We start from the raw sequence: 16,611 nt of genomic DNA on the forward strand, positions 1-16,611 counted from the left end.
AGACCTTTACTCCGAAAGGCACAGTGCGGATGATGCCTCGTTGTTGACGTGTGGTCGAGTGCAGAAAGGTTTCGAACTGTGGCACCGTCGGAATGGACATTTAAATGAAAGAAGCTTGAAGTTTTTGGTGCAGAACAAAATTATATCGGGACTGAAGTTGAATGCAACTGGTGCGACCGAGGGTGCCATCGTTTGTGAACCGTGCGTAGTGGGTAAACAAACGCGGAAGCCTTTCTCGTCGCGTGAAGAACGAAGATCGTCGCGAGTGCTCGAGCTTGTGCATACGGACGATTGTGGGCCGGTGACGCCGGTTGGACTTGACGGAATGAAATACTTCGTGACGTTCATCGATGACTGGAGCCACTTCACCGTGGTGTATCTGATAAAGTCGAAAGACGAGGTAGCGGAGTGTTTCGAGGAGTACGAGGTATTCGTCACGGCGAAGTTTGAGCGACTGATCACGCGGCTGAAGTGCGATAACGGTGGCGAATATCGAGGCAAGCGATTCCAAATGTTTTGCAAACGCAAAGGCATCCAAATCGAGTGGACGGTGCCATACACGCCGGAGCAGAACGGTCTGAGCGAGCGAATGAATCGGACGCTCGTTGAAAAGGCGCGGGTCATGATGGACGATTCAGCGGTGGACAAGAGGTTCTGGGGGCAAGCTGTGTTGACGGCGACCTACCTAGTCAATAGGAGTCCGACTGCAGCGCTCGAGAAGAAGCAAACTCCGTTCGAGCTGTGGGAATCGAGAAAGCCTGATGTGTCGAACATTCGGGTTTTCGGCTGTGATGTGTTCGTTCACGTGCCTAAGGAACTACGGCGGAAGCTCGATCCCAAGGCGTGGAAAGGACTCCTCGTCGGCTATGCGCACAATGAATATCGTGTCTGGGATCCTGTAAAGAAGACAATCGTGACAGCGCGCGATGTAGACTTCGTCGAAACAGGGCGTCCGCAGCGGAAGCAGATCAATGCCGACAAGCAGTTGATTGAAGAGGCACCGACGAGCGTCGAGGAGACCGACGACGACTGCGACGTTGGTCCTGAGGAAGAAGACGTTTCAGACGATGAATACAACTCCGCTGATGGTAAAGAAGCTGACGATGACAATTGGGTGATGAAGCCCCTGGTCAAACTGGAGACGGACGGCCTCAACGAGTACGGTCGGCACCCGTATGGCATATGGATTTCGACGTGGAATACGCAGTTTTGCTTTGAACGCCATGAACTTCATTGAGGACATTCCGAATTCGATCGCCGAGTTGAAGCAGCGTGATGACTGGCCAAAGTGGAAGACTGCGATGAACGAGGAGATGAGTTCCATGAAGCGGAATAAAATTTGGACGCTGGTCAAGCTGCCACCTGGGCGGAAGGCGATCACCTGTAAATGGGTTTTCAAGGTAAAGCGTGGCGGCGACGGGAAGGTGGATCGGTTCAAGGCGAGGCTCGTTGGTAAGAAATGACCGTTCCGATTCTACCACTCGGTACAATCCGCCTTCTACGACTCCATGGATTATCAATTCACCATCATCATCTAGCACCTCACACTTTTCTGCCGAGAAAATAACTTTATGACCACGTTTGCACATCGTACTTACTGACAGCAGGTTTGTTGCTAAGTCCGGGATCTCCAGAACATCATGAACATCAATGGAGTCGTCCCGCCTCTGCAGAACCACGGTACCTCTTGCCACGGCCTTCATAGAACCATTGTTTGCTGTTCCAACGTCGTGTTCAATTGCCATCTCTTCAACCAATTTCTGGCTTGGTTGAGCCATGTGGCACGTCGCTCCCGAATCAATATACCACGCCTTGCTCTTGACATTACCCATCGCAAAAATGCTGCAGAGCCCTTTCGGGTTTTGCTTCATCTTTTCGGGACATCTGGCAGCAAAATGACCAAGCTTACCACAGTTGAAGCACGTCTTCTCAGCTTTCTCTGCCTTCATCTTCTTATATCCCACGCGAGTACAGTCGCTGCATGCAATGGGACCCTTTTCGAGCTTGACGTCTTGCAAAATCTTGGCTTTGACCGAATCCGATGACAATTTTGCTCCAGACGCCTCCAATCCCATGATCATCGGCTCGTAATATTCTGGCAGTCCCATCAGGAGCAACGCGACTAACCACGAATCATCCATCTTGAAACCAATTGTCGAAAGCTTGTGGCTGGTAGACATCAGCTCGTTGACGTAGCTTTCAACGCTTGAACAATTGACCAGCCGGATCGTAGTAAGCTTACGTAAGAGACCAATCTTCCTTGTCAAACCAGAGTCTTGAAAGGCTTCGGCAAGTTTCTTCCAAGCAGCTGCTGCGTCCTCTGCATCCTGAACCAGACTATAATTGTAGCTTTCTAGGCTCAGGCAAATCGTTGCCAACGCTCTTATTTAGCTTGACGTCCGCTGCAACGACTTCTCCTTCAGCAGGCTGAACAGCACTCCAACTTGCTTCGCGGATCAGGATCATCCGCATCGCAAATGCCCAAGTTGAATAATTTTCACGGCCCTTCAACTTCTCTATAGCCGGCATAGCTACGGAACCCGTCGTAACTCGAACGCTTCCTGCTTCAGTTCGACTTCCGATTCTGCTGCTATCCCAAGTAACATTGCAAGTCTTATGGAGGTTTTAAAGCAAAGACTTGTAGCATGTCTAAATCATGGTCCAAAGAACCCTTGTAAAACCGAAATTGTTACTTGGGATCGCTGCTACCTCCAGTTGACATCTTGAAAACTTAATTTATTCTTTTCTTCTGGTTAGGTCTGGTAAGGGCCCATAACCTCTTGCAGAGTTAAAAGGAAAAACGGTGCTTCAGGTTTGAAGGAACAAAGTGGAATGAACGTTTATTCTCTAAATACTTGCTAACGTAACACAATCGCGGGTTACTTGGTTTTCAGTGTTTCATGCTTCAAACTACCGTGCAATTTTTTCATCGAATTCCCTTGGGATGCCCCTAGAATTCACTTCAGGGTTAATTTTGGGATTCTCATCAGATCTACTTTGGAATTTCCGTTAGAACTAATAGGATGATAAGAATAGAATTCTTTAAATAAAATAAACTCAGGCTTCACCAGATATCAGGAAGTACTCATAGCCAACAATCCTGATGAATGTGGGCGTCGATGCGGGATCAAGGAAACGGACACACATGGCTTTCCAAGTTGCTACCTAGGACACATCAACGAGTAAGCAGCGGAGTACCTGTTCCTACAGGAAATTAAATTTAAGTTTACCTAGTTTCTAAGTGAAAATGTACCTGTGTTAATATATGTTCGGTAAATTCGACGTTTTTCTTCAGTCGAGTATTAGTACAAGACACTGAAGAAGTCTGCACATTGTAGACGAAATACGCGTATCTGTCAAGGATAAGCCAATAAGGTAGTGGAATTAAATGGAAATTACTAATCCTTCTCTCTCTCTCATTATAAGTTGCCAACATTTAAATTGAGAAGCTCGGCTAACTTGGTGGGGCGCACTGTTTATTTTACTGCAGTGCTCCTAGCGACCGATGTGCGGTATAAGAGGTGAGGAGAAAGGAAACTAGTGGACTCTTTCGTTCTCGCGTCTTCTTACGCAGCAACAGACGTGACGTCACGTCTGCTGTTGCATAAGAACTTCGTCAGAATGAAAGAGTCCACTAGTTTCCTTTCTCCTCACCTTTGTTACCGCACATCGCCTAGCGACCGGATCTGGAATGTTTTGACAGCAGTTTGTTTTGAAATGTTTCCTCTTTCAGTGCTGAAAAGTTCGTCACGATCATTGTGTTTGAAAGAAGTTATACTTGATGGAAGCCGCTAACCGAAAATTAATGTTGTACACCCACTTGGAAAGTCCGACGTGGTCAGGTTCAAAAATCGCGAAGTCGTTGAAGTTAGCTAAATCGACCGTGTGCAGTGTTCTCAAACGTTTCCGTGAGTCCGGCAGGATCATAGCGAGCGTCGTAGTGGAACTAAGGATCGGAAGCTGCATTTGAAGGTGTTGAGAACGGTTAGGGTAAACCCAAGGCTGTTGGATTATGATAGCGCCAAAGCACCGTCAGCGAGAAGGATATCGATCTTTTCGGGCCAATAAGCAACCAAACAGGACAATTGCCCGGAAGTTGTACAATGAGGTTCTTACAAAGTACGAAGGATTATGGGTAGCTTCCCGGACAAAAGTTCTATAATGTCACTGGCCGAGGTGATGTTCCTAGCAAGTTCAAATTCGTTATTGCCGATAAATTGGCAAGAAAGCTTATGATCTGGCGAGGTATATGCAGCTGCGGCCAAAAACCCCAGAATGTAATGTCAAACAAGATTATGAACTCCAAAATGTACAAGCAGGAGTGCCTGAAGAAACGTATTCTTCCGTACATTAAGGCTCACAATGGACCTGTAATGTTGTGGCCTTATTTGGCAAGCTGAAGTTCTACAGTGGTATCGGGACAACGGGGTAGAATTCTTCGAAAAGGACATCAATCCACCCAACTGTCCTTAATTCCAGATATTAAATTACTCAAACTTTACCATGGTCGCATCGGCTGCTTAAGCGAATCCTGACCCATCTCCTACCCAACTATCCAACTCCGTAGCATCTATGGAGGTGTCGGTGAGTCATTGGCCTTCCGTAAAGTAGATGTTACATCGACAATATCCGTCCTTTCCCCGTAACGGAGAAGATGGGCATGGCCGGCAATGGTAATTGGCATGCTTTGCCGGGTTCTGAACTTTGATTGGAGTTTTCCTTAAGCAATCGGAATAAGAACGTTAAGTTCAGTTGCCAGTATGTCTTTTACAAATTACTCCGTTACAAACGCAACGCAATACAACGGTTATGCTTTGGTTGTTTCATAAAATAAATCCTCATGTGTTCTGATAAGTCGCAGCCTTCACTGTAAAGTGATCCGGATCCGGATGCATTGTGTGTGGCTTTTAAGAAGGATGATAAAACTAACGAAAGGATTTCTGCAAAAACCAACAAAATTTCGGTAATTTTATTTCGATGTGTATACTGTCACCCGACACTTCACGGTAAAGCGATACAACTCAAATCTATTTCAATTAATACCCTGGCTCATTTTCCAGTTTGTTTAAATGACAAGGAGAGAATTTCCGTTATGGACACCTTGCAAACGTGCAATCAAGCCTTGCGCAAATCGCTGTCCACACCAATCCAGTATCGGCACGGTTCGACCGAAACGCTGAAAACACGATCACATTTCCCGGAGGAGGTCTTAAATTCCCACAGATCAATCGCAGCTAATCGCAAGAAATGCCACACCTAACCGGTTTCGGTCGCATTCCAATCCGCCAAGCAAGCGTACCGAAGGTGGCATCTCACAGCAAGTGCTCTTCACTTGGCCCGGATCATAGATACATTTAGCCGAGCCTGGCTAGTGATCGAATGCAGTGATGCAAATCCGTCATCCCAGCTCCAAGCCCCGTGAGGTGGGTAACGAGCCATTGCACACAGGTTACCTAACACCTTGTCTCATTCCCATGAATGATCGAATATCGTCCGTGAAATTTCCCCTCGTTTGCAGCGCCCAGCCTAGGAAACCGGAGGAACAAATATTTGTTCCTTTCCGGGCTGAAGCCAAATTGATTAACACCGACCTAAGGAACTACACACATCTCGTCTCGTGACCATTCAAGCGTGATGCCGGATATCCCATGGGCCCGCGGGCGCAGATCGGATTCATTCACAAATTGTGCGCGGCAATGTGCCATTAAATGAATCAAATTAAATAAACAAGATTATAACATGCTTTGTTATAATACAGAGGGCCCCTTTTCACTCTCTGCTCGTCATCGTTGAAACAAGAAGAAAAACTATCAACGGACGCAGGTACCCCGGGCTGGTCTCTACCTAACGGAAGAGAACCACAAAATCAAATAGATGTAAATTACTGTCGATAATTTACTCCTCTCCGTGCAAGGGGTCTCTCCTCTTCATCATAGAGGAAAAAGAACGACCGAGCGAAGATTGGACTCACACGGGAATTAAAGGCAGTATGAGCCAAGTACCGGCACCGCCTTCAAAAGCCCGAGTTCAGGCCAGAAGTGAACTCGATGATGGCCTACGTTCAAAGTTTTTGCGGTTTTCCATCGTCTCGTAGTCTTCGAGGAAATAAATTTTAATCTAATCCAATTTGCGTTCCAGTATAGTTTTTGCTCCTGCACCGAGGGGGTGACAACTGTAACGAATTTCACTCCGTGCACAGAGATTCGAAAAATCTGACGACGAATAATATAATTAGCTGCCGGTTTTGGTTTGTTAGCAGAAGGTGTGATTGCGGGAAAACGGTTCGGGGGTGGAAAGTTGGTTAAAGTTTGATTGAATAGAGAAGCGAAACTGATCCCCGTACCTGGCTGTGGTGTGGGATTGATGAGTTCGCAGTTCACTCGGGCGATGCGAAAACCGCAGGGCATGAAGAATTTGACAGGCAACTGTTTGGCTTTGGGTATTTTTGGTTTAGTGTGTAATATTTTCGGGTCAAAAGCTTGTTTGGAAACGATGTTGGTAAAGTAGTTCAGTGCTGAAAACATCTGCAGTTGTTCGAGGCTGTTTGAAGGTCAGTTGATTACAATAGCAGCAGCGGAACCGCCTCGCAATCGGCTGACATTTGCACCAAATGTGATCGCCAATTATCCAATAAACAAGACCGGCTGCCACCAAGTGAACGGTATCAAATTGCCACCCGTCGACCGATCACAATTGCACCCAACCGTTCATTTGACTAATGAGCAAAAAGCACACACACCCCGATAGAACAAATAAACTAATGGGAAAATCACCGTGCATTTGTGTAAAACCATATCATCATCATATTTCAATAATATGTTATACAGCCAGGCGGCCAGCAGGTTGCTGGTTGCTACCAATCCCCGGCCATATGCCAGCCGAAGAGAGTTGATGCCTCTGTCAGTTGCGGAACGGCCCGGCAGGCCACAACCGCCGCCACCACCTCGACCACCGCCATCATTGCCACACAGTCATAATTTGAACGCATCAAATGCTATGCAAATTATGTCATTTCGTTTTTCGATCAAAATGTTAAATCATTATTTTACCTTGCTCGGGTCCGATCCGATCCGATCCGACCCGATTTGAACAAGGCTGGAGCTGGAAGGTTTGCGGGACAGACCTGACAGACGGTCAAACACACATACGCACCTGTCATTACGGCTTTGATTTATTGTTTGTGGTTTTGCGATATCAATTTATTTATTATTTCTGTTGGCTCTGCTTGGAAGAACTCCGCTGTACAATCCAGCACAACTGGCAAAAAATAACATGATTTAATACCTGATTAAATTACCCGGTCGCCACAATTGGCCATCGGATCAGACGGCAAACAGCAAATTGGCACAACACAAACACAGAACGAACCTCAGTGCGAGCCGTGCCATCGATATGTGTGCGGTCGGTAGACGGCAATCACGTCGTTTATCGATGGGAAAATGTGCCGCTTTTTCACACAACCCACAATCAGAAAAGAACTGGGCTAATAAACGAACTTTGATGCGAATTTGTCCCACTACTGCCACGTACACTCAATGGTTGGAGGAGAACGGGAACATAAAAATTCTTACGACTGTAACCGCATAAAAACCGCAGCGGACCTATTAAGATAACAGTCCTTCCACAGTTGCTGTTAATGGCCTTTCCCCTTGGGCTTAGCAATTGCTCGTAACATTTTCCTGTCAAAAAAAAAAAACAAAACAGGCGAAATTCATCGTTTCGGTATGCAAACCGAAAACGGCGTAGCAGCCCGATTTAATCGCGCCGCCGATAGATGGCGTGCGGTCCAGAAGGAGCTGACCGAAGCAGGCCAGGTGCGATTGTTATTTATGAGGTGCGCTGGGTGCAACTAAAACAACACTCTTCGCAACCTACCCACTGAAAGCTCCTTCTATTGTAGGAATATGGATTGCAAGGAAAACAGCGTTTAACTATTGCATGTCAATTGGCGCTTGTAGATAGGAGGTAGGAATTAACGCGTTTTGTCGTATGCAAATTTTGCGATTCAGTTTATTATGCCGTTGCAGCGAAACCCCTAGGCAGTACTGTGACCCGGAGAAGGGGGGGCGAACGTTTCCTCAACCGGTGGGGAGGGATCGGATTTCAGTGGCCAATCATTGGCGGAATGCTTCTGATGATATGAAACTACCACTAGCAAGACAACTGTCGGTGGACTGTGGACTATCCTCACTGTTCAACTTGATCAAATTTAATAATCTCTAATTGTACTCAACCTGCCATTGTATGAAGAGTAAGATTCTCCTTCCAACAACAGGATCATATGACCGGTCAAAACACAGGCCATCCAACAGGAGGATGCCCCAATGAGTGGGGAGAAAAACCCGCCTTCTGTTCACGAAATAGTAAAGACAGGGAGTTTGAAGTTCCACTCTCCCCATCCATTTCGCTTCAATCGAATGCCCTAGTGGGCCCTCTCGTACCCAGCATATAATGTTTCATTGAATGAAAGTTAAGAGAAAAATAAAGGACCTGATATGTTGCAAAGGAATCCAAGACATCACGATGATTTCTACCGGTGTTAAAAACAGCACTCTCGCCTGTTTCTTCCTCATACAGCAGCGTACAACCCCATCAACCACGAACAACATTCCAGTTCCAAGATGGAGGGATGTATAGGTGGCACAGTACTCATAATCATTGGCGGAATTCTTCTAAACACAAAGTCCACATTGTCGAAAAGCAGCCCAAACAACTTCAAAAGTCAGATTAGAAGTCAGCAAGATCCTCAAAAGCATCAAGTCGTGAAGGGTTCCCCTGCAGAAAAGTAGAGGTTGTCGAATTTAATTCCTGGATAAAGGCAAGTTCGGTGGTCTTGAAAGGCAAACCAAATTGGTTTGATTGACAAATCAAGATTGGCTGGCTTCGTTCCAATGACAAATGGTCAAAGCTTGCAAACCAGCCCTAAGTTCACGGCACGCTTCTAAATTAAGTCCTTAATTAAAAACCACGATCAGACTGAAACCGAGAAGCACATTTCCTTCACGGAAAGTTGCAGAAACTAGATCCTGACTGAAATAAGTCACATAGAAGTTTCAACAACCGATTTAAGTTAAGCGCGCTATTATAGAAACAAAAACAAGCTTTGAAGACATTTCTAGATAGAGCTGGAATTAGGGCGTTACAGCTTTTGTAAGCAATGACTTCTCTCGTTGATTTCTAGGAATTCAAGGCACGCCTACACAAACCAACCTATCCATCGGGTAGGGGAACTCTATGGTGATGTCGATTTGCCAGGGCGAGCCATAACTTTCGAGAAATCATAGAGAGAAGACGCATATGCTTAAAAAGAGTAAATGGAGACGGCAGAGAAAATATTGAGGTACATTGAGTTACTCGCTGCAAAAAACCAACTCAGTTTAAAACTGTCTCACCCCTTGAATTTTCGCTTTATTCTCCAAAACTGAGTTGATTTCCCCAACAGTGCAAACCCTATGGCCTGTCCGAAGCAGCGCTGCCATTTATACAGATTTATCTGTATTATACAGATTTTTTAATCTTAATACAGACCCGATACAGAATACAGATTTATCACAGATTTTTAAATTACAATACAGATTTATACAGATTTTTATAAAATGCTTGAGAAAAAAAAATTCAAAATTTATAAAAACAAAATAACTTGCTCGATTTTATCAGCGTACCCCCTTCTCTCCAAAATTAATTGTTGTGCTAAAAACCATATTTTTTGCAGTGGGATCTGCTCGAGGCGTTGCTGTTCCTTTTATGCTTCTCTCACTCCCTCCAACGGAAAACGCAGTGATGCCCGAGCACATTAAAATGGTACAAATACAAGTACTCGTAAACATTTTACTTGCATTGAAAATGTATTTCCTAAGAAATAGCGGATTTTCTGATATTCTCCATACTGCAAAAATGATTTTACCAGCACTGGCGGGGCGACATCTCTCGACTTTTCGGTGTAACTACCACACAAATGACGTAATTAATTGTATTCATCTATATTAAAAATATCAAATAGTAATGAACTCGTGCACTTTTTTGCATTTAAAACTGCTTATCAGGAAGATAATGAATAGAAACTAAAATCTCCATACATTTTCAAACGGCTTCATATCACTCTTATAAATAAGTACGGACGATATCACAAATGGCGCAATTATATCCCGTATGGTTAGTACGATAGCCCGAATAGGTGGTTAAGCACTTTTTATGGTTATTTTGTATGCACTGTATTTGTAAAACAACAAAACATGATTAATTAAGAAAAAAATCGTCAATACAGAAAATACAGATTTTTTAATAGATTGGATACAGATTTTTTATAAAACCACCTGGCAGCTCTGGTCCGAAGCAGTAATTCATTCCGTGCGCGAGGGCAGACGGTCGACGCGAGTGTTACAACTGATCCACTCCGACGGTGAACCCCGTGAGCGAGAACGGTGACACCTACTTCGTTACGTTTATCGACGATTGGAATCGGTTCACGGTGGTTTATTTGATGAGTTCCAAGGATCACGTGACGAGTAAGTTCAAGGAATACGAAGCTTACGCGTCGGCCAAGTTTGGCAGCAAGATTTTGCGGTTCCGCTGTGACAATGGCGGAAAAAACAGAGCAGGCGCGTTCCGAAAGTTCTGTGAAGGTAGGGGAATACAGATCGAGTTCACGGTTCGCTATACGCCGGAACAAAACGGCGTCAGCGAGCGCATGAATAGAACGCTTGTGGAAAAAGCTAGGCTGGAGGATTCCGGAATCAGCAAGGAATTCTGGAATTCGGCGATGCAGACTGCGGCTTTTCTGACGAACCGAAGTCCAGCGAGGGCGCTCGAGTCGAAGAAGACCCCACTCGAAATTTGGGAAGGCCGCAAGACGGATGTGAAGAAGCTGCGGGCGTTTGACTCGGATGACGTGACGTATTCATCGGGTATTCTCACAATGGCTACCGCGTGTGGGACCCACGGCGGAAAACAGTTGCTATCGTGCGTGATGAGATTTTCGTTGAAACTGGTGGCGTTTCCACCGGAGGAGGAGTTTCTGTTCTGGACTGTGGTTCAAGCGGTTCAAGTCACGATAACGTGCGAGTGCGTGAAATCGACGAAGAATCTGAAGCTGACAGTGACGATGAAAGTGAGGTTACGGATGAGGAGAATTTCGATAGTTGCGTCGATGAAACCATTCGTGATGATGAAGCAGAGGAACACGGTAGCTCACAGGATGAAGGCGAATGGCGGCAACAGAACCGCAAATGCAAGCGGTCGAGACGGACACCACGGCCGCAGCGAGAGTTCCGCCCTCCAGCGTGGCAGCAAGATTATAAGATGGATTACATCGGATTCGCTCTGAGTGCAGCCAATTACGTAGAGAATCTGCCGAGCACGCTGTCCGAGAAAATGGGAAGCAACCCTTCACGAGGAGATGCAAGATTCCGCAAGGTCGTGTCCCGATTATATGCAAAAAGGGTGTTCCGGCTGAAGCGGAGTGAAGACGGCGAAGAGGATCGCTTCAAAGCCAGGCTAGTAGTACGAGGATTCACGCAAAGGTATGGCTTTGATTACTCGGAAACTTATTCGCCGGTTGCGAAACTCGACACACTTCGCACTGTCCTGGCTGTAGTTAACCATGAGGAAATGGCAGTCCACCAGATGGACGTTAACACCGGCTTCTTGAACGATGCGATTTCGGAAAAAAAATTTCATGGTTCAGCCGGAAGGTTTTGCGTGTCGCTTGAATCGTTCGCTGTACGGCCTGAAACAGGCCTCCAGAGCATGGGACGAGCGGTTTCATCGCTTTGTCGAGAAGCTGGGATTCAAGAGAGCTGCAAGTGACCAATGCCTGTAAGTTCATCTTCCTGGTGCTGTATGTGGACGATATTTTGATAATCGGTTCACAACTGAAGGCGATTGAAGCGGTGAAGAGATTCCTGGCCGGCGAATTCGAGATGACTGACATCGGGGAGGTAAGGAGCTTCCTTGGCATGCAAATTGAGCGAGACGTCGAAAATAGACACCTGCGGATTAGCCAGCGCACTTTTCTGGAAGATCTGTTGCAGCGGTTCAACATGCAAGACTGGAAGCCAATTTCAACGCCAATTGAGTGTCGCTTGCGGTTGCTGAAAGGTGAAGAGTGCCATCGGACGGAGAAGTCGTACCGCGAGTTGGTCGGGTGCCTCATGTACTTGACATTGACATCGCGGCCCGATCTCTATGCTGCGGTCAATTTTTTTAGCCAATATCAATACTGTCCAACGGAGGACCAATCAGTCAACCATCAAAGTAGCAGAGGACGAAAGAGACACGGGTCGTATGAAGCATGTAGATGTGAAGCACCGCTTCGTGCGTGAGCTGATTCAGCGAGGACTAGTTGTTTTGCGCTACAAACCGACCGCTGAGCAACTTGCAGATGTCATGACCAAGGGATTATCACCAGGAGTGTTCCAGCGACATCGAGCAAGCCTTGGACTGGTGGTCTCGGGGCATTGAGCGAGGGTATTTTGGTGGACAATCCCATAGACACCACTACGTTCGACCTAAGCAGCGAACCCCCCTATGTGCGTATCTGTCATCAGCGTTGCCAATAGCAACATCAGTAAGGGCATCTTTAGCGGTGGTCTGATCTAGATTCAAATTTATGTCACATTTGAAACAGCTAAAATGAAATAGATCAAGCTAAAATAGATCAAACTGCGTGCGTACGCACCGGTTGGTCTAGTTTTGGCCGTTCTATTTCAAACGTCAAAACCCGAGCAAAGTCAACCATTTTTTACCGCGAAGTTGACCTCTGATGGTCGTTTCCGGATGAGATATGTAGCTTTAACAAAAAGCCTTGAACTGTTCGTCATTTTTAAAATTGCTTCCCAGTAAAATAATAATAAAAACCTGTATTTATCCACCTATGGTCGTATGTAATTTTTCTCGCATGATGTCGTATGTTGCGTTTTGGCTCATGTCAGAAACTGGCCACTTCCCTGGGGGTTCCTGAAAAATGCCCGAAAGTGGGCGAAGTAGTCCTGGGCACTATATTTGACTTCCATTGATCTTGTTTTTGAATTCAAGTGTGATTTGCTGTGTTGCATGATGGGTTTTGGGTCAAATCAGAAACTGGCCATTCCCCTGGAGGAACCCGGAGCATACCCGGAAGGGGCCAAAATGGTCCTGGGCACTATTTTTGACTATCATTGATTTTGTTTTTGAATTTATATGTGATTTGATGTGTCGCGTGATGGGTTGTGGACTGTGTCAGAAACTGGCCACTTCCCTGGAGGTTCCCGGAATATTCCTGGGTACTTTATTTTTGATAACCATTGATCTTGTTTTTGAATTCTCATGTGATTTGATGTGTCGCGCGAAGGGTTTTAGATTAATTCAAAAACTGGCCACTTCCCTAGGGGCTCCCAGAACATACCCTGAAGTAACCAAGGTGATCCGGTGTACTTTATTTCATTACCATTGATCTTATTTTTTTAATTCTCATGTGATTTTATGTGTCAAAAGATGGGTTTGCAATCTCCAGAACCGGTGGACCGAATCCAAAAGAATTAAATAGCGTCAAATGGGGCCACAAGAAGAAGAGTAAAACAACAGAACAAATCATGCAGAACAGAAGTGTCCTTTGAAATTTCCATCAGAAAATCCGGATGTTCCCTACCTGATCCGTCCCTTGCGATGCTGTTGCATTTGCGACGATGACGGTGCCGATAGCAACAGCAGCATCGGTAGTGCGATAGAGCTGGAACTCCGCCAGTGTCAACAGCAGTCAATTGTTTATCGCTAGATATGACCACTTTGATGGAACCGCCTTCGTTTAGGAGAAAATCTAGGAAAACATCGGTTTGTTTTGCAGAAAAAAATCCCAGCACCGAAAGGAAACAAAACATAACCTCGAGTAGAACAGCTGTCAAACTGGTTTGGCACAGTGCTTGCCTTGATCCAAATTTAGTTCAAAATAGATCAAGAATTATACTGGTTTAAAAAATTTACATTTTAGAACTAGTCTAAAACAAAATGTAGACCGCCGGTGCAAGAGCTCAGTCTGGATCTGTTCCAAAATTTTAGACCAAATCAGCTAATTGGACCGCCGCTAAAGATGCCCTAAGAACTTTTTCATTTTCGCTTTGTAAAACGGTCGTTCATGATTTATTCCGACAAGTTCGAACCATTTAACCCATTAATTATACCAGCCTAGTGAAAAGAGGCCAAATCAGGACAAAACAGAGCTGGAGTGTAGTGGCTTCTGATGAATGGTAGCAACCGCCTTCGCAAACATTATTTCTTGTACACATCTTTGTTGATAGTGCCGGTGAAACTTTCGGATTTCCGGCCGCAACTACATATGACCTGCCAAACCAAATACTTTTTAAGGAATTTTGAAAGTCTGGAAGCACTCGGCAACGGCATTTCTTTGAATTGCAATACAAAAAGTCAAACCCGGAAGCTGTTGAAAGTCTTCGAGCACGTATGTTTCGTCGTCCATTATGCTACAAGAAATTTTTTGCAATGCTCCTTAGCACCAATTTTTGCAGAGAAACTTTGCTTATCATTACGATTGGGCACCTTTTTCACTTTGTACGCCTTCAGCCCATGCCTCTGCTTCACTTTTTGTACATATGATTTTGATTTTCCAACTTTGCGAACCACATTACGAACTGAAAGGTTTGGATGTTTCTCAAGAATGGTCACCACCTTCTGGTCCACTTGTCGAGAGCAATACTCTTCAATTTGTTACGCTTTCAACCTTCCGATCCACAGTTAAGCGATGGTCAAACGATTTACACACACTAAGGCTGTGAACCATTTGTCGACTTCAATTTAACTCGTGGTTAAAAGTGACATTTCGAAAGTTATTTTCTGTGTTCGAAAATCCCTGTGCTGTCGATCGACCGGTTTTCGAAAAGAACTTAGCGAAGGTTGTCAACATTTAACTTCTTGTCTGTCAGAAGTAACCACGCTCGGATAGCAGGGTTAATCGATAACTTTTCATCTGTCAAATTTTAGCCAAAAGTTAATATAACCCACCAAACGTTTCGGAGCCTAAACACTCTTCGGCAGTTTTAGCTTTTTGGCGAGATCGCGTATACGCTAACTTGAAAGTACTCATTAATGGTTGAAAAAGACCCATTTTGAAGAAAAGTGGCTTAACTCATTAAATGAGTAAATTTTTTACCCATTAATGAGTATCTGTTACCCATTAATGAGTAATTGTTAATCATTAATGGGTAACAGATACTCATTAATGAGTAAAATTGTTTAATCATTAATGAGTTAAGCCACTTTTCTTCAAAATGGGTCTTTTTTTACTCATTAATGAGTACTTTCAAGTTAGCGTGTACCCGACAACGTTGAATTTTGCTGCCGTTCGTACAAAATGCGTTTGCGTACTTCCAGTTGATTCGAAGAATTGGGCGATCTTGGATCAATCTTTGAAAGATCGATCTTTTTCATCCCGAATTCCGATTCTTTGTTCACGAAAAGATCGAAATTAATGATTAACCAGTTTCGAGTTTTGGCAAGTACCAGTTATTGATTGTTTGTCTGATTATGCAATTTCGTTCGATTCCATACATTGTCAATATTTCGTTCTACAGTTTATTTCGATTACACGGAGAAATTTCAGTTTGTACTGTTGCAAAACCCGCAGAGACACTCACCTTCGATTTTGGTACCACGTCTTGACCTGGGTGTCACTCAGGCCCAGCTTGTTCGCCAGCTCCATCCGGTCCTGCACACTCAGGTACTTCTGCCGCTCGAAGCTCTTCTCCAGCGTCTGCAGCTGGTGGTCGGTGAAGGCCGTGCGTGCTTTCCGCTGCTTTTTACTCAGTCCCGACGATCCGCTCAGTCCCATTCCATTCTTTATGCTATTGCCGTCCTCGTCCTTGCCACCTGAGGAAAAAGGAAGAACAAAATCGATTAGATTCCCATACAAAACCCAAAACATCCAAGCAGGCCAATGAAGTGAAAATTGTAAAATCATTCAAATACTTAACTAGAGAGCGAGCTTTGACACATTTCATTCATTTTTAATAGACTTCGACTCTCGATGGTCCGATGGTCGGGGAGCAGAAAAAAAAGCGAGCAATTAATCATCTTTCGTGACTCACTCCTTCCTCCTCCGGACCGGGATTCGATCCGGCACCACGCTGGAACTCGAACCGAGCAGAGGGATATCAATTATGTGAGAAACGGGAGTGATAGTGCAGTTTTTCTGCGCTGCTTGCCCCTTCGTTCTTGCTAGAGCCTGTCTTAATTATGCTTTTAAATATTTATAACAATAATAACAATCAAACACATTGAGCACAAAACCGCGCCAGGAGGTAAGCGAGTGCTTGCTACCGTTGCGCGCACATTCATTGTTGTTGATAGCTCATTGTGACATTTAAAAATCTATTAGGCTGCATTACGTCAGCGCTTTTCGATCAGCGCGGGGCTCCTGCTGGGTCCCACCGAAGCCACCGAGTGTGTGGAAACCGGGGAGTGCGGATTTCCTCTTTCATCGAGAACCGGTTATAGGAGGGGAGCGGGAAAAGATCGCGCCCGTTGAGCGCGCTAGCGAATGACGGATTTCTCAGCCGAGTAGGCCGGTCAAAACAATAGGTCATAATCAGCTTTCGCACCTCTCCGAAATGTTATTAATTGGGG

General features: G+C 45.1%; 1 protein-coding gene across 1 annotated transcript in view; it reads right to left on the minus strand.

Annotated features, from left to right (window-relative positions):
• Window positions 1–16,611, minus strand: part of LOC135706239 (homeobox protein B-H1-like) — a 143,872-nt gene that overhangs the window by 36,602 nt on the left and 90,659 nt on the right. Inside the window, exon 2 of the mRNA XM_065227805.1 lies at window positions 15,624–15,855. Within this exon, the coding sequence (XP_065083877.1) occupies window positions 15,624–15,855 (232 nt within the window). The remainder of the gene's footprint in view (window positions 1–15,623; window positions 15,856–16,611) is intronic.

This window comes from Ochlerotatus camptorhynchus, unplaced genomic scaffold, assembly GCF_037179485.1.
Source record: "Ochlerotatus camptorhynchus isolate MF236.1 unplaced genomic scaffold, CSIRO-AGI_Acam_v1.1 ptg000276l, whole genome shotgun sequence".
In the NCBI taxonomy this organism is placed as follows: domain Eukaryota; kingdom Metazoa; phylum Arthropoda; class Insecta; order Diptera; family Culicidae; genus Ochlerotatus; species Ochlerotatus camptorhynchus.